This window comes from Triturus cristatus, chromosome 12 (genome assembly GCF_964204655.1).
Source record: "Triturus cristatus chromosome 12, aTriCri1.1, whole genome shotgun sequence".
NCBI classification, from domain to species: domain Eukaryota; kingdom Metazoa; phylum Chordata; class Amphibia; order Caudata; family Salamandridae; genus Triturus; species Triturus cristatus.
In genome coordinates, this window is record NC_140595.1 from 802,175,660 (window position 1) to 802,199,649 (window position 23,990).

General features: G+C 47.2%; 1 protein-coding gene across 6 annotated transcripts in view; it reads right to left on the reverse strand.

Moving 5' to 3' along the window:
• Positions 1-23,990, reverse strand: part of LOC146782899 (UDP-GlcNAc:betaGal beta-1,3-N-acetylglucosaminyltransferase 9-like) — a 242,393-nt gene that overhangs the window by 11,625 nt on the left and 206,778 nt on the right. For all 6 annotated transcript variants that reach the window (XM_085637421.1, XM_085637423.1, XM_085637422.1 and 3 more), the window contains exon 2: positions 17,184-17,768. In XM_085637421.1, coding sequence (XP_085493547.1) covers positions 17,184-17,751 — 568 coding nt within the window. In that variant the 5' untranslated portion in view covers positions 17,752-17,768. The remainder of the gene's footprint in view (positions 1-17,183; positions 17,769-23,990) is intronic.

Below are 23,990 nucleotides of genomic sequence, written 5' to 3' on the forward strand. Positions count from 1 at the left end.
TAAAAGACATTGCACTACCTCATAGTGTTTTACAGGCAGCAAAGTTTGCAATGAAATTTCCACCAATTTTCCAAAGACTTACAGTTTTACTGATAAAACTATACAGCACATGCATATGTCGAAATCATATGTACGTGAATATTTATCATTTGCACATCTCCAAGTAAAGAAGTTTCTAGATTTGATCCTATTAAAACCTTTGTTTCCAACAAAACCATTGTGCTTTTGCTTTCCTCACTGCTGACATTCTGAAATATGTATACAGTTCACTTACAGGTATCTAACTTTTGTTGTGTGTTACAAAAATGGCATTCTGCAGCCTTTGCTTTAGCACTCCCTGTACTCTAGCAAGACTATCACATTGTTCATTTTAAAAGCTACTCTCACTTTGCAGTCAGAGAAAGAACGGCAAACACCAAACCCCATGTTAAAAGGATAAGCAGCAAAATGTCAGAAGACATAGCCTGACATTTGACATCTGTCTTTAAAGCACAACAAATGTGACAAGATAAACACAAATGAAAAGGCTTCTTTGTATATTGCGCTCTTGCGACCCACCAGAAACCGTCTGGCGACCTGCCAGTGGGTTGCAACCCACACTTTCGGAAACACTGCTGTAAGGCGTGTCTTTGAAATGAAAGCCACACTGGAATATGGTGGGTTTAGACAAAGATTAGAAAATGGAACTGCATTTAAATGAATTATTCTACCCAGTAAGGTTATCTTATCAATGGAACCTCCTGTGTAGAGTTTGGTTTTCTAAAAACATCTGGATTTGTGTGTCCTCTGACAGATCTAGGAGTTTGTATCTGTGAATTCTTTATTCAATGCACAACAAGGTAGATTGCCACAAGAAAAAGAGAAATAAAATGGAGGACAAGAAAGATATCAAAAGGCGCAAGCAGGACCTGATATCCTGCTTATCTTTGGCATACATTTTGTTGATTAGCAAACCCCCAGAGAACAGACCTTGACGTGCTTGTTTTCAGAAGCCACCTTGTTCTTAGAAAGAACCTTTGATCTATCTAATAGAAGGTTAAAGGTAGCACTGCAATCACCGGCCAATAATACCTTGGCAGCTTTATATGACTCAACTACCACATGTAGATACCCCAATAAATTATCCTATGAGATGTTGAGGGGATAAACACACATCAGAAGATGAGCAATAACACAAAGATTCCTTTTTAGTACTTACATACTTCCCCTCAGAATTCCCAAGATTGTGCCTATAAAATTCCAATGAAGGAGTACAAAGGCAAGATATTTCCCTATGAAATTGGCTCCAACACAACTAAAGCAGCTCCTTGTTGACTTGCATGGGGGGACTGCAGGGGTTCCTTGGACAAGTTACATTTATCTTGTTTCATTATGTACATCTGCCAAAACGTTATACCTCAAAATGAGGGTACTCGGACTCCTAATGGTCCATGATATAAGGTTAAGGATAGTCAAGGGGCTCCTTCTCCCTCAGTTCGGTCATGGTCGCTTCTGCTTCTGCCTGGGGACCGGCCCGTGTGTCACAGATCAAAGTTAATAAGGTCCACAAAGGACCATTTAATGGACCCCAGTGTCCCCTCAGCTGAAGCCTTTGGAGGTGGGTGCCATGGAATGGAAACCAAATATTGGCAGATTTGCCGCAGACCACGAGAGCAGAAACATGACGCACGAACATACAACGACATGGATTTCACATGGATCAAAAGACATTCGACACAGGGTGCAAATGCTCTGTAGGGGCCGATGGACATTTCACAAGCATCAACACAAACATCAAGGCTGTAAATATTATGAAGCCAGAAATGAAAGACATCAACACCCGCCAGATGGTTCGTCCAGAGTGAATCTTGACACAGAACAGTATAGAATAAGCACTGGCAACGTCAATAGGTCTGGTGTTGGCATCCAGCCTTTTGTCTTTGTCAGTATTTGTTGTGTTTTTATCATGATTTTTTTTCCTAACTCTATTGTTGGTGAAGCTGTTGACCCTTGTAAATGAAATACATTGCCTAAAACATTTTTGGCGTCAGAAAGACGCATTGTCCTAGTAGTCTCCTGCACTTGAGGGAACCACTTTTTGTGTGGATGTGCTCCTTGTAAAGGGCAGAATGAGGTCACTCCAGTGAAGTTGGTCAATGGCTGAAGAGGGCTGAAGTGAGCTGACCCCTTCATCTTGCGGTATTCTGTAGTTGACTGGAGTGGGTGCAGTGGCGGACGATAATTTGAAGGGGGGCGGGTGGACCACATGCACACAGTTGCACTCACCCGTCTACGGGCACACTCAATCATACCCATCCATTCACAAGCGAGCACACACCCATTCACAGCACATATGCACAAATACACATACATTCATACATACACACACACACACACGCACGTAGCCAACATTAAAAAATACATAATAACTTCCCAGGCTGCAGCAGTGATCTCGGGTAGTGGGAGAGAAGCCTCAGTGGTTCTTGGAAGACGGGACTGGCGTCTCCTCATTGGCTGAACTCCTTATTGGTCAGCCATTGAGAGGAGGCAGCAAGCAGTCCCTTACCCATCACAGAGTGGGCGTGGTTCAGTGAGACGGCTGACCCCATCCCACTCTATAATGAGGCGTCACTGATGGGCAGTCGACCCTGAGCACTTTGGGGCTTAAAACGTAAGCACCAAAGTCTGAGCCTATCTGTGACGTACCCCCTCATCATGTGGAGGAGGGCCTCAAAGCGCTTTGCTGTGCTGAGGAGGCCACGCCCAGATGACTGTGAAATCTTTACCCCGGCAAAGTTCGGATCAGGTAACCAGGCGCCTGCGCATTTAGCGCTCGTACAGCACCTGACTGTCTGAGTCGAACATGAGGAGTCTGAGGATGACCTTTCCGCAGCCTGATATACAATCTAAAAATGGCTGATGGGACTCACTCAAAGTGGTCAATGGCAAACAAAACTCGCCCTCGCACTCAGCCATGCATTACTCATGACCTCTGAAGACAGGTTTAATGACATCATTTATTACTTCATCCACGATACTGTTGAACCTATTGGTGAATTTAATTTTTTTTGAAGTTTTAGATTGTAACCATAACTTCACCTTAATTGTGTTTCAGTGAGTTTTTTGTAAAAGAAGGTCATATAATTTGAGTTCTAACCATAATGTTACTTCGACTGCGTTCAGGGAATTTATGGGATTTGGTTGTTGTTGATTGTTTGAGTTTTATCTAGAACTTTAACTCTTTCAGTTATATATTACATTGAAAAGTTTTGATTGCTAACCAATGCAGCACGGTTTGATAAACATGCACAAACTTTGCACAACCTGGCTAAGGTTTCAACATGGAAAAAAAAAAAAAAAACACACATTTTCAGTTCTCATCGTAGCTACAGTAGGAATGGGTGTTCTCCGCTACACCAAAAACCTCTGAACTGAATATACACAACTGTGGCATGAAAGTAGAACGGAGCTCGGAGGAGAGCCTTTACTTTGATTAGTTTGACATAAATCTATTCAGTAGTTTTTGAGATATTGGCACTTGAAAAAGGTGTAGAGCTGCATTTAAAAGGCAGAGCGAGCTTGGTGGCTAAAAAATATATATATATTTTTTTTTAATTACCTGCAACTTAGGAGCCATTTTAGGAATTTGGATGAGTTTTGGAAAACGCTTACTAGTTTTAGCTTACTTTTTGTATTTTTAAAGTTGTGAAGACCCAGTCAAGGGAGGGGCACAATTAATTTGGGCAGGGTAAAATGTGTAATTTGTTATTAAAACACAATGTATCTAAATTAAGTTTGCTAGCAATGTAACATGTTTCATTTCTACTGAATATCAAGTTTCATGCAAATCCAAGAAAGGGAAACAAAAATATCTTCTTGTGCCAATCATTTGTGCACTGTTCAATGAATGCAAATTTGCAGGCTGTTAGGAAGTTAAACCCAGTAAGTAAATCTCAGGTTTTTGGACAGGGGTTAGGAAGTTAAACGTTGCCAATACCTTTGGCACAGTTTCACGGAGTTTCACGGAGCTGTAAGAAACTTGACAAAACACTGAAAAAGTTTAGCGCACTCTAGATTCTTGGGTGTCGCACACATCTGTAGGAGGGCACAGTTAAGGGAAGCTGGGTCAAAATGGTGCTCATTTGCCAGTAACTTGGGTGCCGTTTAATTAAGCTGGATGCAAATTACAATAAAACAGCATCGCTGAGACAATTATATGGTTCAGACCTGATACAGATTAGAAACTTGGGTAGATTCCTTTCCCTACTGTACGTAGACTGGTGTTGGAATAGTAAATCTTACTACTCCTAAGTACAGCGCCCTCCAGCGCAAGTCGTTGAAACGACTTGCGTCGTAAAAACTGGGATGTCACATTCCGCGATTATGATCGCGTTGTAACATCACATTCGGGAAACATCCTTCACATTGCGGTGATTACACCGCGATGCACTTAGAATGCTGCCATTACAATGCAAGCGTTACATCGACTTGCACTGGAGGGCGCTATAACCTAAGGAATAGTAAGATGTACTATTCAAACACCTTCCCTACTGTACGTAGACTGGTGTTGGAATAGTAAATCTTACTACTCCTAAATACAGCGCCCTCCAGCGCAAGTCGTTGTAACGACTTGCGTTGTAAAAACTGCGATGTTACATTCCGCGATCATTTTGATCGCGTTGTAACATCACATTCGATTTAAATAGAGTGTGCTCCTACCAACCCTATCCTTACTGTTGAACTTTAGTTACAAACTTCCAGGAGGGGTTATTAGAGGCACTGACTTTGTAAAACTAGACAGGGGATGGTAAAAATTAGAGAAACACATGTCTCCATATCACCTTTTACAATAAAAGCTAATATGAAGACCTTGTTTGAGGGAGCCCCAAACAAGCTTTTGGGGAAATCACAAAATCCAGTATGAATGTGGAAACTAGTGAGGAACACTTGGGGAGAGAATGGGATCTTGAAATGGAGCCAGATATGTAGCCTGAAAGTGGGATGGCACCATTTGGGGATTTGTTTTTTATGGAATTATTTAACAGTTTCATATGGCACACCAGTGCCCCTGATGGGCATTAGTGTGCTGTACATGGAATATACCAGAGAAATGACAACGCAGCAGACATGGGAACTAGAATGACATTATCGGCGGCTGTCGAGATCGATGAGAGAAGTGGTAAGTCTTAGTTCACATGGAGAAGGACAAGTTGATATTTTAGATGCTTTGCGAATGTGAGAAGAGTGGGTTTACTTCTGATTTCTAGGAGTAAACATGACCAAAGGTTTTATTGTAGGTGAGAGGGACGGTGAGAAGCCTACATTTGCCAGAACATTTAAAAGTGAGGGGAGAAATAGAGTCTGTGCTTGGATGCGATGAGGAGGAATTCTATCATATGATGGTTGAGGCTAAAGAAGCTTTCAGACATACATGAGTGGAATTTTTCAAGATTTAAGGGGAGTGCGTGAATGGGTCAGGTAGAATGCACGTTGGAGAGTCCAATGGGTCAAGTAGAATGCATGTTGGAGAGTGCGGATGGGTCAGGTACAAAGCATGTTGTAGAATGTGAATAGGTCAGGTAGAACGCATGTTGGAGAGTGCGGATGGGTCAGGTATAACGCAAGTTAGAGAGTGCGGATGGGTCCGTCAGAATGCATGTTGGAGAATGCGAATGGGTCTTGTAGAACGCACGTTGGAGAGTGTGGATGCATGTTGGAGAGTGCTGATGGGTCGGGTAGAACCCACGCTGGAGAGTGCGGATGGGTCCAGCAGAATGCATGTTGGAGTGCAAATGGGTCTTGTAGAACGCACGCTGGAGAGTGTGGATGCATGTTGGAGAGTTCGAATGGGTCAGGTAGAATGCATGTTGGAGAGTCCAATGGGTCAAGTAGAATGCATGTTGGAGAGTGCGGATGGGTCAGGTACAAAGCATGTTGGAGAGTCCAATGGGTCAAGTAGAATGCATGTTGGAGAGTGCGGATGGGTCAGGTACAAAGCATGTTGTAGAATGTGAATAGGTCAGGTAGAACGCAAGTTGGAGAGTGCTGATGGGTCAGGTAGAACGCACGTTGGAGAGTGCGGATGGGTCCGGCAGAATGCATGTTGGAGAGTGCAAATGGGTCTTGTAGAACACACGTTGGAGAGTGTGGATGCATGTTGGAGAGTTCGAATGGGTCAGGTAGAATGCATGTCCGAGAGGGCAGATGGGTCAGGTAGAATACATGTTGGAGAGTTCGGATGGGTCAGGTAGAATGCATGTTGGAGAGTTCGGATGGGTCAGGTAGACTGCATGTCGGAGAGTTCGGATGGGTCAGGTAGAATGCATGTCGGAGTGGGCAGATGGGTCAGGTAGAATGCATGTTGGAGAGTGCGAATAGGTCTGGTAGAACGCACGTTGGATAGTGAGGATGGGTCAGGTAGACTGCATGTCGGAGAGGGCAGATGGGTCAGGTAGAATACATGTTAGTGTTTGAGGATGGGTCTTTCCAGTTTTTCTGAGATCAATCTCTCCATGTTTACCACTTCACCACACAGAGAGAAAGGAGAATAACAAACTGAAGGTGTGGTAATGTTGTGCTGAAGTTGTCTGGGTTTGGCAATGATATGTGATCGAAGAAGTGGTGTGAGTGAGGTAGTTGTGTGAGTGAGGTGGTAGTGAAGTGGTGTGACTAAGGTGGTAGTGAAGTGGTGTGAGTGAGGCGGTGGTGAAGTGGTGAGAGTGAGGCGGTGAAGTGGTGAGAGTGAGGCGGTGGTGAAGTGGTGAGAGTGAGGCAGTGGTGAAGTGGTGTGAGTGAGGCAGTGGTGAAGCAGTGTGAGTGAGGCAGTGGTGAAGCAGTGTGAAGTGGTGTGAGTGAGGCAGTGGTGAAGTGGTGTAAGTGAGGCAGTGTTGAAGTGGTGTGAGTGAGTGTTAGAAGGTGGTTCTGACACTATGGGCCGCCCGGATTTTTTGATTTTTGAGCACCTAATTGTTGAGCTTTTACTGTGGGGGAGCCTCATAAGTTGGGACTCACCCACAGTGAACTCAGGATGTAAGAGACTGCATGGGGATTTTACTGGTGTTCCCCTGGCTTGACCAGGCCACTGCGCAGCAGCTGGAGTAAGGGACACCGGGCTGGTTACATGCAGATACGTGTGCACACGTGTACGGGCAGCTCAGGGGAGATTCCTAGCGTGTGCAGTCTAGGAGCAGCTACAAAGTGAATGGTGTGGCAGGACTTATGCAGTATTGGGTGGAATAGGCTTTATACACTGGAAACATGCCAGGGAAAGTCAGTGTGTTTTACTGTGTTTTCACTTCATTATTTCCCTAAGGGAATGTGGGGCCCATGGCTAAATTAACTTCCACAAGGCCTACAGTTTCCAGACATGCACGAAAGTCCATTGTATTGGAGGTGAAAAGAAGTATTCTGCAGAGTCCAAAGTCATATTTGTACTGCTTTTGGGTCATCCAGAACTGTCATATTTCTGTGAGCCAGCCAGGACCAGACCCAGGCTGAGGGCTGACCTCAGCTGGATGGATTGATAACCTTTCTTCCACAAGCGAGGGCCTCCTCTCCACGAAGGGAAGATGGGAGGGTCTGCAGGCCAATCCATCAACTGCTGTCGCTGGGTGCCAGGCACGGGCTGCACCAAGGAGGGAAGGCAGCAGCCCAAGGAGGGAAGGCAGCGTGGAAGGAGTTGGGTTTCAGAGGCCATGTGGCCAGAGACACTGGACGAGGCCATTTTGCACAAACACAGAGGCTGGACAAGAAGGAGGGAGCAGGGGCAGGAAAAGTGATGTGTCGCTGTTTGATAGGACCAGCAGGCACTTTCTGTCAGCCCCCTACTCAACTTTTAAAAAGTGCTTGCACAGGAAGAGAAGCTCTCTCTGGGGTGTGGTCGGCAGAGGCAGAAGGTGCTGGAGCCTGGCGCAATGGGCAGTTGGAAGGAGAGACCCCCTGACTGCCCCCAGGACCCTACCAGCACCAGAAGGAAAGCCCAGGACCGGTGCGCAGGAGCAGTGGCCCCAGCGCAGGGAGAAGAGGGGCCCAGAGCCAGGCGAACGGCTGGCGCAGGGAGCCAGTGAAGACCGTTCCCTGCAGAAGGCATCCCCTTGGAGACCCTGAGGGAAGAGGAGAGTGTTCCCAGTGGCGGGGGCTGGCGAGTCCCAGAAGGAGAGCCTGGCGAGAGGCTGGCGCAGGGAGCCAGCGAAGACAGCACCCTGCTGAATCAGAGACCCTGAGGGAAGAGGAGAGTGTTCCCAGTGGCGGGGGCTGGTGAGTCCCAGAAGGAGAGCCTGGCGAGAGGCTGGCGCAGGGAGCCAGCGAAGACAGCACCCTGCTGAATCAGAGACCCTGAGGGAAGAGGAGAGTGTTCCCAGTGGCGGGGGCTGGTAAAGAGGAGCATGAAGTGCCCCATAATGCCTCGCCAGGAATTTGGAAATCTCCTGTTTTGGTGCTTTGTAGCCCCCAGAGGAGAGGGGCCACCCTCACTTGTGAAAAGGTGCTGGGGGGAGCGGCTGGGGGAGCACAGTCTTTCCCCCCCCCCCCCCAGCACGAATAAATCTGCCATTTTTGTGCCTGGTGGCCTCCAGAGGAGGGGGTCAACCTCATCTGTGAAAAGGGGTGCAGGGGGGCGGCAGGAGCACCGCAGTCTCCCCCAGCATAAAGAAGAACAGTCCACCCCTAAGTTTCACGGGGCATCTGGAAGAATAACCCCTCAAGGGCTCAGCAGAAGGGCTGAGTTGGGGATGTCTGGAGAAGGGCATCCCCTGGAGGTGAAGTGGTGTAATTGCACCGAAATGCATTTACTATTGGTTATTTCTTTTTAGGTGGACTGAAAGTCACATGTGTAAAGTGAAGTACCTGTGTAAGGTGATGTTAAGCTAAATGGAGTTATGTTGCTGGACCTTCCTGCTAGGGGGTCTGGCTGTATTTACGTAATCTCATGCTTTTACCTGGGATTCCTTTTAAAGTGAAGAGGCACACTGCAGGAGAAGTGTAGTTGCCAGGAGTACTTCTTTTGAAGGGACTGTAAGTCAAATGTGTAAGGAGATGTCATAAGCCAAGTGGGGTTATGTTGCCAGACAGTCCTGCTAGGGTGTCTGGCTGTTTATGCGCACTCCTGTGATTTCATCTGTGATGCCTTTAGGGGCTGTAATTGCAATGCATTCAAATGATCAACCAAGGTGATGAGTTCTGTCATTCTAAAGTGTGCGTAAACATGGATTCTTGCTGCTGCGCTTAGGTGAAGACCCCAGACTGCTAGCCCTTAAGATATAGAGGTGCATACTTTATGGTCAGTAGGAGATGCTCAGTCAGGGTCATGTGTCACCAAGGCAGGTTTACCCCTTTTTAATGCTTGTTGAGGTAATGGGGTGGGTCGCCACTGGGATGGTGCCAGTGCGCAGGGCCCTCGCTCCAGGTTATGTTCAACTAACTGCATTGGGGGCAAGTTGATGTGCATACATGGGAGTGGTGGTACTAGACCCCACCCCCCCTGCGGGAGGGGTGGAGATGTTATGCAATGTCACAAAGTAATTCCAACAGCTTATGTATATTTGTAAATTGGTGCATAGTATTGAGTGGTGTGTGTGTTTAATAAATGTACTCTTACTTTTATAAAGCAAAGTACAGACTGGACAATCAATTATTGAGTGTTATTTTTGTGCACCTGCAAATGGCGATTACTAGCCCACACCACCTCCCTTGAGTAAGCCTCAGACTGCTCTGCAACGCTACCCTCTGAGAGTCAGGCGCTACAATTGGGTGTTTGGTTCCCAGTGAAGGACAAATGTAGTCATGTTATTTGTGCAGGCCTCACAGATGCTGCCTCGTTTTCCAACAGTGAGGCAGTGGTGAAGTGGTGTGAGTGAGGCAGTGTTGAAGTGGTGTGAGTGAGGCAGTGGTGAAGTGGTGTGAGTGAGGCAGTGGTGAAGTGGTGTGAGTGAGGCAGTGGTGAAGTGGTGTGAGTGAGGCAGTGGTGAAGTGGTGTGAGTGAGGCAGTACTTAAGTGATGGTTACTATCAGTTGGATTGACGGTGCAGGACTATGGTGTTTTAGCACAGTGGTGGCAGTGTGTGATGCTGTGAGGTAGATATACACGGACTGGGGAGAAAGTCATGGTGACAATCGTAGCGCAGTGGTGTGAGTGGTGGTGGGTGGTTGTGAAGTGCTGGTGGTTGGTATTGTGTACTGACAAGAACAGTGCTGGTGGTGGACGTGCAGTGAAGTAGGGGTGTGGATGCAGTAGTGTTCTGTGGTGGTAATGTTTTGGGGTTTTTAAAATTGAAGGACGAGGTTAGCACCTCAGAGGGGAGTGGTGACACACTGGTGTGCTGTGCAGTGATGTGAGGAGTGGAGTGATGCATTATAGGGTAGAGCTGTGTCATAAAGGGCAGTGTTGTGCTGTCAGGGTGGGGGGGGGCTTCATGCCCCAGGCCCTGCACTTTCCAGTGGCCCACTCTGCTTCAGCTAAAGTTATTTTTACTTTCTTAAATGAAAGCAAGCCTACCATCTTCTTTAATTAAAAGACTGTTTACCTGACCACAGCGGTAGGTGGCGCCAGATGCCATCTTTTCTCTTTCCCTGGATTACTTTTTTTCTTTTTTTTTTAATACCTTGAAAGAGGTGCTCTGTCTGACACCTGGCAGAAAATTAACCAGTGCACAGGGGACTCGCATTGCAGTTTAGCCCAAGGCCTCGCAAAACCGTCGGACAGGCCTGGTGCTTGGGTGCTACCACGTATGTGGTAGTAACGTAACATATCCAATATGTGTGTCCACTGCAAGTCCCCTTAAGAAGCACAACATAATCAATAACCAAATAACAACAAATAACCAATAACAAAACCCCCAACATCAACTCTTCATCCATTCACTCTCTTCACCCACTCCGAACGCACCTCTCCTTCCACTCCATAACCGGTTCCGTTCTTGATCCATTTCACAGATCTCTCCTAGCATCCTCCCCGGTATCATCTGGCATTACACTCATGCCTCCAGTTTCCCCATCATTCACTCTTCCCCCCCACTCCCTGAGGGATGGGTGCGCCCGCTATTGACTTCCCCTACCCTCCCAAGTACCGCTAACCCTGCAGCCCATCCTAAACTGGCACTCTTCGCCAAACCTAGTCCCGAACCCTAGTAACTGCAGGGTGGGTGGGTGGCCTTCGCTAACTACACCCTCCCGATGATGCCGAGAATGCAGGAAGAGGAAGTCGCCTTCCTCCCCTGCATTCTTATACCCACTCCCTAACACCCCACCCCCTGACCCCACCTGGTCCTCCCCTGCGCGAAAGACCCCGGAGAAGACTAGACTAGTCTGCGACTGTGCTTCCCCCGGGGCCCACCATCACAAACTGAGCAGGTTACGAAAGATCTATTTTTATGAGATATTTGACTGGATGTTGCTGCCACACAAGTGACCCTGAATTTCCCTATAAATGACTACTGTCCATGGACACAAAGAATGAAACAAGCGCGAGAGTGTGACGCACCTCTATTGTTGAGCCGCAAGCGCGCTTTGAGAGCGGACTCCGGCTGCCTCCGGGATGAACGGAGCACGTGATCACAACAAAGGGCACGGCACCCGCCCCTCTGGGATACCCGAGAACCCAGGGGAGGACGTTATACTTTGTCATTAAACTACCCGGGGAGTGTTCGGTTCCCATTTGCTTTTCCTAAAAGGGACAACATGCAGATCAGCTTAAAAGTCACAATGGAAAAAAAACAGCTCAAACAGCCTCATTGTTTAGTTTAAGAAAAGGATAGCAGTCTACCTAAATGTAAATAGCTTCTGGAGACTTTGTTTCCTTGTCTGTGGCTAATGACTACCGTAAAAAGAACGGCTGTACAGACTCATATGGGAAATATGCAGGCATTAGCAACGCCTATAGATTGGGTTTTGTATCAGGAAAGAAGCCCTCTCGGTCTCAGAAAGAAAGAAAGAAATTGCAATCTAACTTAATGAATTTGTATGAAATCGCACCTTGGGATTCTGAGTGACATCATAGACAACTCTAGCAGAATCTTGTGAGTGTACTTTTGTATTTCTACGAATGTAAAATCACCTTTAACACATTGAGAATGTGTGACACTCGGTGTTATATATCATAACATAACGTGTATTCATAAAGCACACATTCAACCAAGGGTATCTTGAAGCTGAACAGATGTTTATTGTATCCCAACTCAATGGTACTCATTTTATCAACCTCGGAAGTATGAAAGGCTGAGTGGACACGCCGGGATATGAAGTGACCATGAGGTCGAACACAGGTCCCTACAGTGGACGCATTAGTCCACTAAGCAAATGATGATATGAAAGAAGAAGCAGACAAAGGAGTGACCCAGGCATTGGTCCTGTTAGACTTATCTGCGGCCTTTGACACAGTAGACCATGACATCGTAATCGAATGTGTCAGGGCTGCAGGTGTGCAGGGATCTGCATTAGACTGGATAAAGTCCTTCCTTTCTGGCGGCTCACAATCGGTTCGTCTCACCCCTTGTTCCTCGTCAAATGTAGGGCTTAACTCTCAGAGTACCGCAGGTGTCCTCTCTGTCCCCCCATCTTTTTTATATCCAGCCACTGTCATCAGCTAAAGTTGAATACAGATGCGACTGAAATTGTAACGACTACAAACAAACTGCATAGCTAAAACCTTCCAAAAAACACAGTCCGGAACCTTGGGTTGATTATAGCTGAAGAACTATCTATGAAACCTCAGATAAGAGCAGTAACCTAATTTTGCTTTTTTTTATGTCAATAAAATGACAAAAATCCAGAAATATTTCACTCTTGAAGCCATTGCTCAGATTATAAATCGCCTTGTTTGTGTCCTGCATCGACTATGCAAACTCACTCTATCTGGGACGTCCTAAGGGACTGAATCAGAAGCTGCCGCTGACTCACAACCAGGCTGGTCTGGTGCCAGCCTAGACACTGACACTAAACCTTTGATGGCAAAATGACACTGGCTGCCTGTCACCCAGAGAACCATATTTAAAAGGTGCATTTGTTATAAATCTCGTCATGGTAAAAATCCTACCTTGGTGACCTCCAGAATCCAGAACTATACTCCCGAACGTATCCTTAGATCAGCTCATCAAAATCTGCTTGTGGTTTCCAAGTACAATAAAACAAGCATTGGCATAGCCAATAGGTCTCGCTTTTGGGACCCTATAAGTATTTAGTTATGCAGCACAATATCCTTGGTGCAACAACATCAACTGTTGTATGTCTAAACACTAATAAGGTCCGAAAGGCGAGACCTATTAGCTATGCCAATGCTTGTTTCACTGTGCCGGTCAGCCGAATGACACTGCCCTCTGAATTTACATTTAAGGGTGCTATTTATGACCATTTTCCGGCAAACATGCAGATACACGAGGCCCATAAATAATGAATATTTTAGAGGGAGGGAGTTTACCCATGGACACCCCCCTTAAGCTGCTAAACACTGGTAACCCCAAATCGTCACAGTGCAAGAAATATGTTCAAATGTCCTTTATGCCCAGGGCACTATGTGCAATAAAACCTCAAATTTACAGGCATCTGCAGCATCCTCATCCAAAGGTAGAGGGTTTCTCAAAATAATGGGATGTTCTTAGTTATTCTATTTCTATTTTGTTGCTCTCTGTAAAGACCCCACAGTGGTCAAGCCCTTTTAAAGTCCTATCCTTTCTATAGAAATGCTCTCTAGTTCGGCCTGCCCGTCTACCAAATAAACAAGCATTGGCATAGCCAATAGGTCTCGCCTTTGGGACCTTATAAGTGATTAGCCATGCAACAGTTGCATAACTAAATACTTATAAGGTCCCAAAAGCGAGACCTATTGGCTATGCCAAGCAGCCTTGCGGCTGGGAAAGTGAAAGTGATCGCAATCAAACATCAAAGCGGCAGTGCGGCTGCGAAAGTGATTGCGATCAAACATCAAAGCGGCCACGAAAGTGAAAGTAATCGCGGTAAAGCGCGACGCGCGTGCCCGCGCACATGCACTGTAGCTCTAGGCTGGCCTGGTAGCACTTTTTGAAGCCCTTTCAATAAGTCTCGCCAGACCAGCGCATGCGCTGGGTCAGGCGAGACCTAACAAGGCCACCCTATAAGCACAAAGCATTTCAGTTCGGTGGATTTTTTGCCTCCACTGTAACTAGCCAACCACCGCAGTGCATATGCCTCAACCTGCTCTCGTCAAGTCGAGAATCACCTTTAAAACTCTCTGCCTCACCTACAAATGCCTTGCGTGGCCCACTACCAACTACCTCTGGAAAAAAATCAAACCCTGCCAGGTTTGCTGCAACATCTGGTCCGACCAAGCTAACTTTCTACAGGTCCCCTGAAACAAGTGCAAAGGCAGAGACAAACTTCTCAGTCATAGGACCCTCCAGTGAAATGACCGCCCACCACACACACAGACACTAGGTATGGCAGTGAAGCCAATCTCACGTGCAACAGACAAAAAATACATTGCACCGACTTCACCTCCTGGACTTCTCCAGTGACTCAGCAAAACTCCGCCAAGGAAGCAGGGACGTTATTTGGACCATGCTGCCGGAAGAAGCTCACCCCTTGCAAGCTCCCAGAAGCAATTCGGTTTCACAGCGCACATGATACACATTCTAAAAATAATGAGACCAGGTAAGTGCACATTAAAACACATAGGTAAATACGTCCTAAATTGGAAAAGCTGCTAACTTGTGTTTTTCCTGCAGACAGTCAAATAAATCTTAAACCTCCCCACCAACTCAACATCGCCCCCCTCCCCTCGACTGACATTGCCAAAAATGAAAGTGGAAGATCAGCAAACATGAAATAGGTGAGTCATGCGGGAGAAAAATCGCAATGGTGTGCAAACAAGATTGCTTTTAGCAAGCAGCGCTTAAAAGTTGTTTTGTCTCCGCTGGATTTCGCCGCCTCAGTCTCATTATGCGCCTCTCTCGCGGTTTCTTTATTTGGCCTGCCCCCCTGTCACTGACTACATTTGGACACAGCTGTTAATCCATTTGCATCATTCTGAGGGCTCAGTGGGGAATGCGTTAAAGGAGCCCGGTGTGGACACGCAGAGGTGATTATTGATTTTACCACTGGCCCGGGAGCTTCATTAACTAAGTAGCTTCCGAGGCTCGTCCGTTATACACTGACACCGAGGGAGATCAAAGGCCCATTAGGGCGGCCATTACTTCTGGTAACTCATCAGCTCCGAGCTTAGGGGGAAAGCGTGTTCCGCATGAGCGCTCCTGCGAGCAGTTACTGCAGCCCGGGCAGGTAAGACGCAACGGGCTGTCATTCTTTGAAAACTCCCGTTCTGTCCGGCTTCCTAATACATGGCCCGGTGTTTATCCTCCAGGTGAAAAGCCTCGGCAAGTGAAGGTCATCAGACCGCAAGTTTTCTGTCAGATTCGCAATGTGTCTGTCAGGAGGACCCTAATGAACAGTTCAACCAGGAAGAATGTTTGTTTTTTCCCGACACAAGAAAAGACGTCCTTTTGTTCCCTAAAACGAGTCCAAATGATTTCTCAGGGTTCTCTTTCTGGACAGAAAAAGTTCTGAAACTCCACGAGGGCACTCACTGCTTCTTGTAACACCAAAGAGACAAGGGGCTTGAGAGCTCCCTTATCAGTAAAGAGGTTTGTTGTTAACACTAAACACAAGCATTGGCATAGCCAATAGGTCTCGCTTTTGGGACCTTAAAAGTAGATTTACTTTTGCTATTATCGCGGCACGTAAAGCGTGGGTGCCGCGATTATAGCAAAAGTAAAGAAATAGAAAAAAACATCTCTTTCTTTACTTTTGCTATAATCGCGGCACCCGCGCTTTACGTGCCGCGATTATAGCAAAAGTAAACATACTAATAGGGGTCCCAAAAGCGAGACCTATTGGCTATGCCAATGCTTGTTTACTTTTCGCGCAGGGGAGGGGGGCTGCGAGATTCCCTTGCGGGAGCATGCGACCATGTGGCGCCACCATATGGCGCCACGCGCTCCCGCAAGGAAATCGCCAGACGTGCACTCGTTGCCATTGCAAGCAATGCAACACGTGCAAGTTTTTGTCCCCAAAGCTGTGCCAATGGCATTAGGTCTCTTTCCTATGCAGCGCATGCGCGCTGCGTAGGCGAGACCTAAAGAGACTGTCCGGCACAAGGTTTGCCATGACTGCCCCAAACATATGGAATTCTCTTCCCCCATACATTGGAGCCACAACTTCCTACACGAGCTTTAGGACCTCACTAAAAACATGGCTCTTTGGACTGGCTTATGGATAAGCTCCGAGTCCTTTGCATCTTGTGCATCAGTGTCGTGAAACCTTTTTGGTGTACAAACGCTTTAGACATACTCAGTAACATAACTAAGCCACCAGACCATGCTATATCCGTGCAAGACAAAGTACTGTTGCCTCCCTGCCGACTACATGCACTTCAGTTCAAACTACACCACAGATGCACTGTGCTAATACCCTTTCAAGCTTATGCTTTAATCTGTTGGTGCTTTGTATACTGGAGCTGGAACAATCGGGACAGCTGGGCTTCCGTACCAATCACTCTCCGACTGCATCGTTGCCTTTGATCCTGTACAATACTCAACTGCCTTTGAATTTGTTTGCACTTTACAAATCACACATACATACATCCTCCCTCGTAGTGCACAAGAAAACTAGAACCGCTTCTCTCCCATCTGCCCTGTAACATGTAAGGTGTAAGGGCAGAGTGCACTAGGGGTCATATTTTCAAGAGGAAGTGTGAGTGACCATGCAAACATATTCTCTATCTGATATTACACCCCCGCCTCCCAGTGCCGGGTTCATTGTTCTGAGAGTTGCTCTTTGTGGCATTTGATTTTACCCTTAACCCCTTCGCCGCGGCACGAATGCTCATGACGGAACCACGCCGTCATGAGTCACGGGCGAGCTGTGCTCATGACGGAGTGGTTCCGTCACGACTCCGCCCACTCGCGCTAATCGCCCGCACAGGCGGGGAATCAGCGCTGCATGGGCAGAGCGGCCGCCAACGGCCGCAGCATGACGGAACCACTCTGTAATGAGCACACGGCGCCCGTGGCTCATGACTGAGTGGTTCCGTCATGAGCAGCGATGAGGTTAATATCTCTCCTATGTTTATGGTGACTTTTCTCTTGTGGAGATCAATTACATGCTAGTCTATTTCTTGTTCTCAGACTTCTCCGTGAGATTATATCTCAGGAGTAGGCGAAGAACAGATGTGTGTGACGTACCTTTAAATATAAACTCCGCCTCCTTGCAGTTGTAGTGCAGCCACTCCAGGAAGCAGCGTTCCTTCAGCGACAGGTTGTGGTGGCTTTCTGTGAAGTCCCACAGCAGAATGTCTTGGAACGCACGGACCTCTTCTTTGACCAGCGCCATGCGTCCCTGACTCGGGACTGTGGCCATCAGGAACAGAGGCTTGACCTGGTAGCCTGACACCTCTCTGTCCACTGCCCAGGTCTGACGGAGGGCCGATCTCCTGTCGCTCGATGCCGGGTGGGACTTCATGGCTAGTAGCAGCAGTGGTCTCCCGCCAGGGGAGTGGCAGTATCCAGGCTTGTCCACCAACAGGGTACAGTTGTAGCTCTGCAGGTGTGGGAACTCTGCCTCGTGCTGGGTGAGGTTGAGGTGGTAGGTGTAAAAGTCATCCTTCATCGTAAAGGAGTGTCGTTGAGGTCTGGAGCGGATGCCTTTAAGGCGGGCATCATGCAGATTGCTTAACATAAGGACCCAGAGAGCAGACACTGCGATAAGAAAGAGGCCAACAAATGGAAATCTCCGGCCCCATACCTTCATCATCTTCAAACTCTTTTCACCTGTTGACGAGAGAACAAAGGGTTACTTTCCAAAAGCCCATTACAAGGACATTCATTTTTGATATGGTTACAAAACTCTGGCGGCGATGCTTGAGCGGTCAGCGTTCAACAATACACTTTCTAGGGAAGTTGTTTTCCGGGTGTCTGATCAACTTAAAACAGGGTCAATGTCCCTAATAGCACGAGACCCAAACAAGGTGCTTGTCGCATTCATGAAAAGCATCTCCTCAACCAAACAAATTCAGTCAGAGATAAGAAGAGGAGCAAATGTATCCAGAAATCTTATTCTCGAGAAAAAAAAAACCTAAGCCAGACTTTTTGTTTTAAGAAGTAAAAGATACATTTTTCCGACATTGCAATACATTTTGACAAATTCTGCAGTACAATCCAAGGATCTGCAGGACTGAGGGGCATTATTTCCAGGATTTAATTTCGAAATAATGGTGTGACACATGATCGGATATGCATTCATTATGGTGGCGAGAATAGACGGGTCCAATAAGGAATTCAGATGATTTTCCGAAAGGCCAGTAGAGCTGGGTCTGAGTCAGCAGCATGCACCAAGGAGGAGGAGGATAGTGTGGGGACCTCAGTGGCAGTCGATATCATTTAAAAGGGGGTGGGCGGGTGGAGCAGGCACGCGGAGGGGAGCGCGGAGGGGATTAATAAATAAAAACTAAAAGCTTACCTCGTGATGACGGCCGCCTCGCCTCTCGCTGCTTCTCTGCTGCTCCCAAAAGCCCATGGGACAGCATCACGTACTCCCCATCTAACCCCTGCGCTGCTCTCAAGCAGGAGAGCAGCGTGGGGATTGACATGAGCATGCTGAAGAGACGCTCGCTCAGGCACAGGGAGTCTGTGCTGTTTCTCCAACCCGGCTGTACAATGCAGAAAGCAAAGTGCGCATGTCAGTTTGGCTGACCTAAGCCAGCCGGCCAAACTGACATGCGCACTTATGATTGCACCAACAACTCCTCCTTCCCCCTCCCATGGCCAGGCCCGACCTCTCCCTCCACACAATGGCTCAGAGCCAGTAGTTAAAAAAATCAAATAGTAAGATATAGTTTTATTTTTCAGCTGCTGACTCGAAGCCAGTGGGGCGACGCACCTCCGCCACTGCGGAGGAGCTGCTACTGCTCAGTGATCCACAGAAGATAGACCTGGGAAGGAAGAAAATGCAAGATAAGGAGGGAAACAACACACTGTGACCACCCTTAGCATCATGGGGACCTTCTCTGGCATGATATGGAGTATCTCTATCAGATATTCACTATCCCAGAAGGATTGAGGTCATACTTGGAATGGTGGTGCCTTTCGTTAGTATCATGCGGGTCATCCCATGCAGGATGCGGTCTTCCCAGGAATCTGAACATGGGCAGGTGAACCAAAAGACGAAAAGCTTGTAGGTGAGGGCATACATATTGTCGTTTCTGAAAATGATGAATTCATATTTTGGATAATTGGTTTGTTTTCTTGAAAGAAAAAGCTGCCATTTGGGGACAAAAGGAGTGTATTTTCAGAAAATGAGAAGTACATTTTGCTGAAAATCAGTATATTTGTTGAAGTGATAAGAATAACATTTATCAGGGATGCGCCAAGTTCCAAAACGTATGACTTTGTTGAATAACATTTCAACTTCAATGCAGTTTAGTGGAGGCTGGCACGTTTTGTTTACAGGAGAATTCCTACAAAATGGGTTTTGCAGTAAATATCCCAGGGTTGAGCCACTTTTAACAGTGCAATTAACGAGCAGAAAACGTTTGTGGGACAATTCTTCTGCAAACTGATTTCTGCAGGAAAGTTAGCTTTCCTGGCAAACTTCGTACAGGCAAAGGAGTGCATTTTCACAGCCTGGCAAGAAGATGTTTGCTGAAAATAGCCCCAGTATTATCCATTTACTACCAAGCTGCTCCATCAGTGTATGTGGTTCCTCCTTTGAGGAAGGTTGCAGAAACTGTTCACATCTACCACAAAGGTGAGTGTAACCAACTCCCAGCTCCCTCAAGTCCCATCAACTTGCGCAAGACATCACAAAATAATTTGGAGATGGTGTAGGAGGCTGGCTCCGTCTGTAGTGTCCACCTATGGTGAGGCACTGTGCACTGAGTCGAAGCAACCCTCAGTGTTCGTGTTCAGGTCCCTGAAAACCAAAGCTCTCAAGGGATAGCTGTGGAGAGCAGCTAAGACTTGTTCAGGAGGGTGTAAAGCGGGTGCATGTACCACTATGGTCAGTCAGCAAGCTTACACATAAGAAAACCCACATCAGGGGAGTATAAACATACTTTATATTTATTAGCACATACTAGACACTAACTTGGTATATCTCCTGCCCGGATATATCAAATACACACAAGAAATAATTCAGAAATAGGTAAGCAGCATTGAAAAATACATAGGGCCCCTACCAGGGGGCCAAACCACATACTAAAATAGTGGAATGTGAAATGGTAACCAAAACGGGACTAATACCCAAGAATAAAGGACCCCAGGGGAAGTTTGGAACCACCCAAGGTGAGTAGCCAGGTACCCAAGGCGCCCGGGAGCAGAGTGGATACACTGGGTCAAATGTCCATAGGATAACACCAGGTAAGTCATGGTTGGATTTTTACTATTCCAGGACCCTTCCCACAGAACCCCGACCGAACCACTTGGATCAAGGAAGGTTGCACTCGTTTATACCCAGGAAACCTACACCAGCGAGCCCGGGTGCATAGATAGGGGTGAAATGGTGCCAGGATCGCTAATTGATGCCAACGGAGGATCAGCAGCTACAGAGTCTTGTGAACAAGGCCAGTGGAGCCATGACATGGAATCCAGATGAGAAAAACCTGAAAGCAGAGTCCGAACTACCCAGCGGTGACCAGGAGGCACTGGGGCATAATACCAGCTCTTGTCGGAGGCTTTTGCTGTAACACGGTGAGGTTGAAGTAGCAGCTGTGGAGACCAGGCGATGATCCAGGAGCACAGAAGCCATCCACGAGCTGTCCCACGCCAATCGATGAGTGCAGAAAGGTCAGTGGCCAGCAGGACCACCAACAGAGCTTGGCAAACGCAAACAACGGTTTGCGGGAGAAGATGCTGTGTTTCAGACTAGCAAGGTCTGTGGGACTAACCCAGCAAGGACAAGTCAAAGCCGGCCCTCAGCAGGCATGAAAGCCAGCCAGAATCGATGGGCCCCCTCAAGGACCCTCTGCCAGCAGGTTCAGGAAGTCGCAGGGACGCCTTAGCAGCACACAGGTGATGAAGGCCCATGGTTCAGAGGATGCAGGCAGAACGTTGTTCTAGGAGCTGTGTAATACTTGAGGCTGGGGCTTCTTGGAGCTTGAAGATCTTCCATGAAGACAGCCAACAAGCCTAGGCAAACAGACGCAGTGCATAGGGAGGTGGTTCATGTCAGCTGGAGAGGGATTTCAGTCTCCCAAGTTGCAGGGAAGACGGGTCAAGCCTCTGGAGAACCAACAAACCACAACCTGTGTTGCAGAGCCGGGCAATGTCCATTGGACAACAGGATCAGCAAACTGGCCGTCTACGTAGAGGTGCCTGCGGATGCAGGGAAAGGACTCCTTCACTTCAAGGGAGATTTCTTCTGGTTTGGATGCAGGCAGAGTCCTTGGTGACTCGGAGGAAGCATGGCCACGGAGTTTCAGTGCTTGAAGAGACACAGGGATGAAGAAGCAGCAGGAATCTTCCCATCAGGAGCAGTCTTGTCTTAGGTCCTGGCTTGAAGAACAGAAAAGTTCCAATGTCCACCACCAGAAGAGTCTTTAAACAGTCTTAAGATGACAAGCAGTCAGAAGTTGTTGAATCTAAGGACCCACCCTCAGAGGAGCCACTAAGTAACCCCAAAAAGGGGAAGGGCACCTTCTATGGGGACCCACCTATCACGGGGGGGGGGGTCAGGGACGCTACTCAGCTGGCCTAGCCAGTCAGGTGCTCTTGGGGGCCCAGATTCAACTTGGCAGAATCAGGTGGCCACCTAGAGGAGCTCTGAGGACCTCCCTAGGGAGGAACTGGACAGGGGTGGACACCTCCCTGTCCTTTGTGTGGTGTCACACTAGAACGGGAGTCAAGGAAAACCCCAGTACGTGGTAATATGCAATTAACACTAGAATCTGTTTAGTTGCATGATTCCAACATGTTTGAAACCAAACATGACCGGGTTCGGGCAGCCATTATGTAGTTAGACATCTTGACTTGCCAGTGTCTCCTACATACCTTATAATGGCTGTCCCGCACTTACAAAGCCCAGAGAATGGAGTCTGGGGTGTGTAGGCATACCTATGCTCATGCAGGGGTACCCACACACCACACACTTAGAACCATGCACCCTGCCTTTGGACCGAGGGGCCTACTTCAGGGGGGACTTATAGGTAAACAGTGCAGTGACAAAGATATAAAGGAAACCTTTCATCTAAGGACAAAGGTGCATGAACCATTTCACATGGTCTGCAATGGCAGCTCTGCAGACACAGTTTGCATAGACTCCCATGAGTGGCCTAATACATGCTGCAGCCCATGGGAGACCCCTGGTGCACCTATGCCCTGGGTAGCTCAGTACCATATACTCGGGACTTACAATGGTACCCCAGTATGCCAACTGTGGGGTGTACAAAGTACTTACCAGAGAATTTAAAGGAGAGGGCACTGCTACTAGGGTCCTGGTTAGCAGGATCCCAGTAAACTACAGTCAAAAAACACTGACACCAGGTATCTATGCCAAAAACATCCTACTTTCCTGCAGATGGATCCTAAACCTTTTTACAAATCTGGCTACACTACAAGGTCCTTTCAGTGGCCCAAGCTTTTCTTGTGTAGATGAAAATGAATGCCCAGGTTATTTATCATCACAATTACACAAGTCAACCTAAGATACGACCACCTGGAGTGCTTTGTGGAAATCTCCGATGGTCTGAAGTGAACTCTGCTGCCCTAGGTACATATACAGTGATGCGTGGAGCCACTGTATGTATGTAGCTGAACTATGATGATAAACTACGGAGCCCACCCGGTCACAGCGAGAAACGTCTTCCTTAGAACTTTCATGCAATTGTTTAGGGTCACTCCTTTGACCCCCACAAGGTTGGAGTTGGCCCATGACGATGCTGGTCAAGTGGTGGTATGAAACGCCTCCTTTTCTAGGTTACGCTCCATCTCAGCCCCCACGCTAGGTATTACGCTCTTAGTTCTCTTCCTGGTTTCCACGGTTTTATTATATTGAGTCAGAACCGAAGACTCTTCACGTACGCTGCTTCAGGGGGTCCCCAGAGTGTCTTAGTGGTGCATTTACTGGGTGCTACATTTTTTGATCATCAAATACTTTGCAACCGTAAGGCGACCTGTCCACACCCAAATCCCTGGTTGTGTTGTATCGCATGTTTGTGTAATGATACTACTGGTTGAGCGAGCCTCCAAAATGTAGTAGTATTATTCATTCATTCATTCATTCATTCATTCATTCATTATTTCATGATGGATGCCCCAATTGCACATGCAATGCCTTGATCATTGAAACCATTAGGCATTTTTTAAAATATTTTTGTCATATCGATTTGTATTGTGTGAAGATGTTAGCAAAGTGCATGGTCGGCCGTCATGGGACGTCGTGGCTCAAGTGAGAAGCGAAACACTGACAAGCACAACAGACCGGTCATTCCATTCAGAGGGGCTCTGGTGCCGGGTCTACAAAAAACCGTTTTCAGGCATTTGTGAAACTCTAAGGATTATCCATCTGTTCCCAATGCCGAGGCCAGCCATTCTAAGAGTTTCCTGGTACCAGTGAGAAGGCAGGGGCACCAGGTCTCCCTTTTATTTTTACTCGTTTTATTGCGACTAAGCCCACTGTGCCATTCTTCAGAACATAAGAGATGCCACATGAAGTTTGGGAGGTCTGGGGAGAGGGTGGAATGTGCATCATTTAAGAAGAGAGAAGTGGAAAGCAGGAGTTGGGGCAATGAAGAGTTAAACATCGAACTTCAATTCTCATCTTACCCCATGTGATAAATGCACTAAGCCCAGTGCTTTAAATGGGGAAAACTAAGTGCAGGTACTCATTAAAAGAGAGGTGTGGCAAGTGCGAGGGGCTAGGGGTGGGGCTAAGGGCAAAATATGATCCATGATGAATTCTGTACCAGTTGCAGCACATATTAAAACACATGAGAAATGCGTTTATGGCAAAAAAACAGATTAACTCATTCCACAAAATGAGTCATGATGGCACTTTCA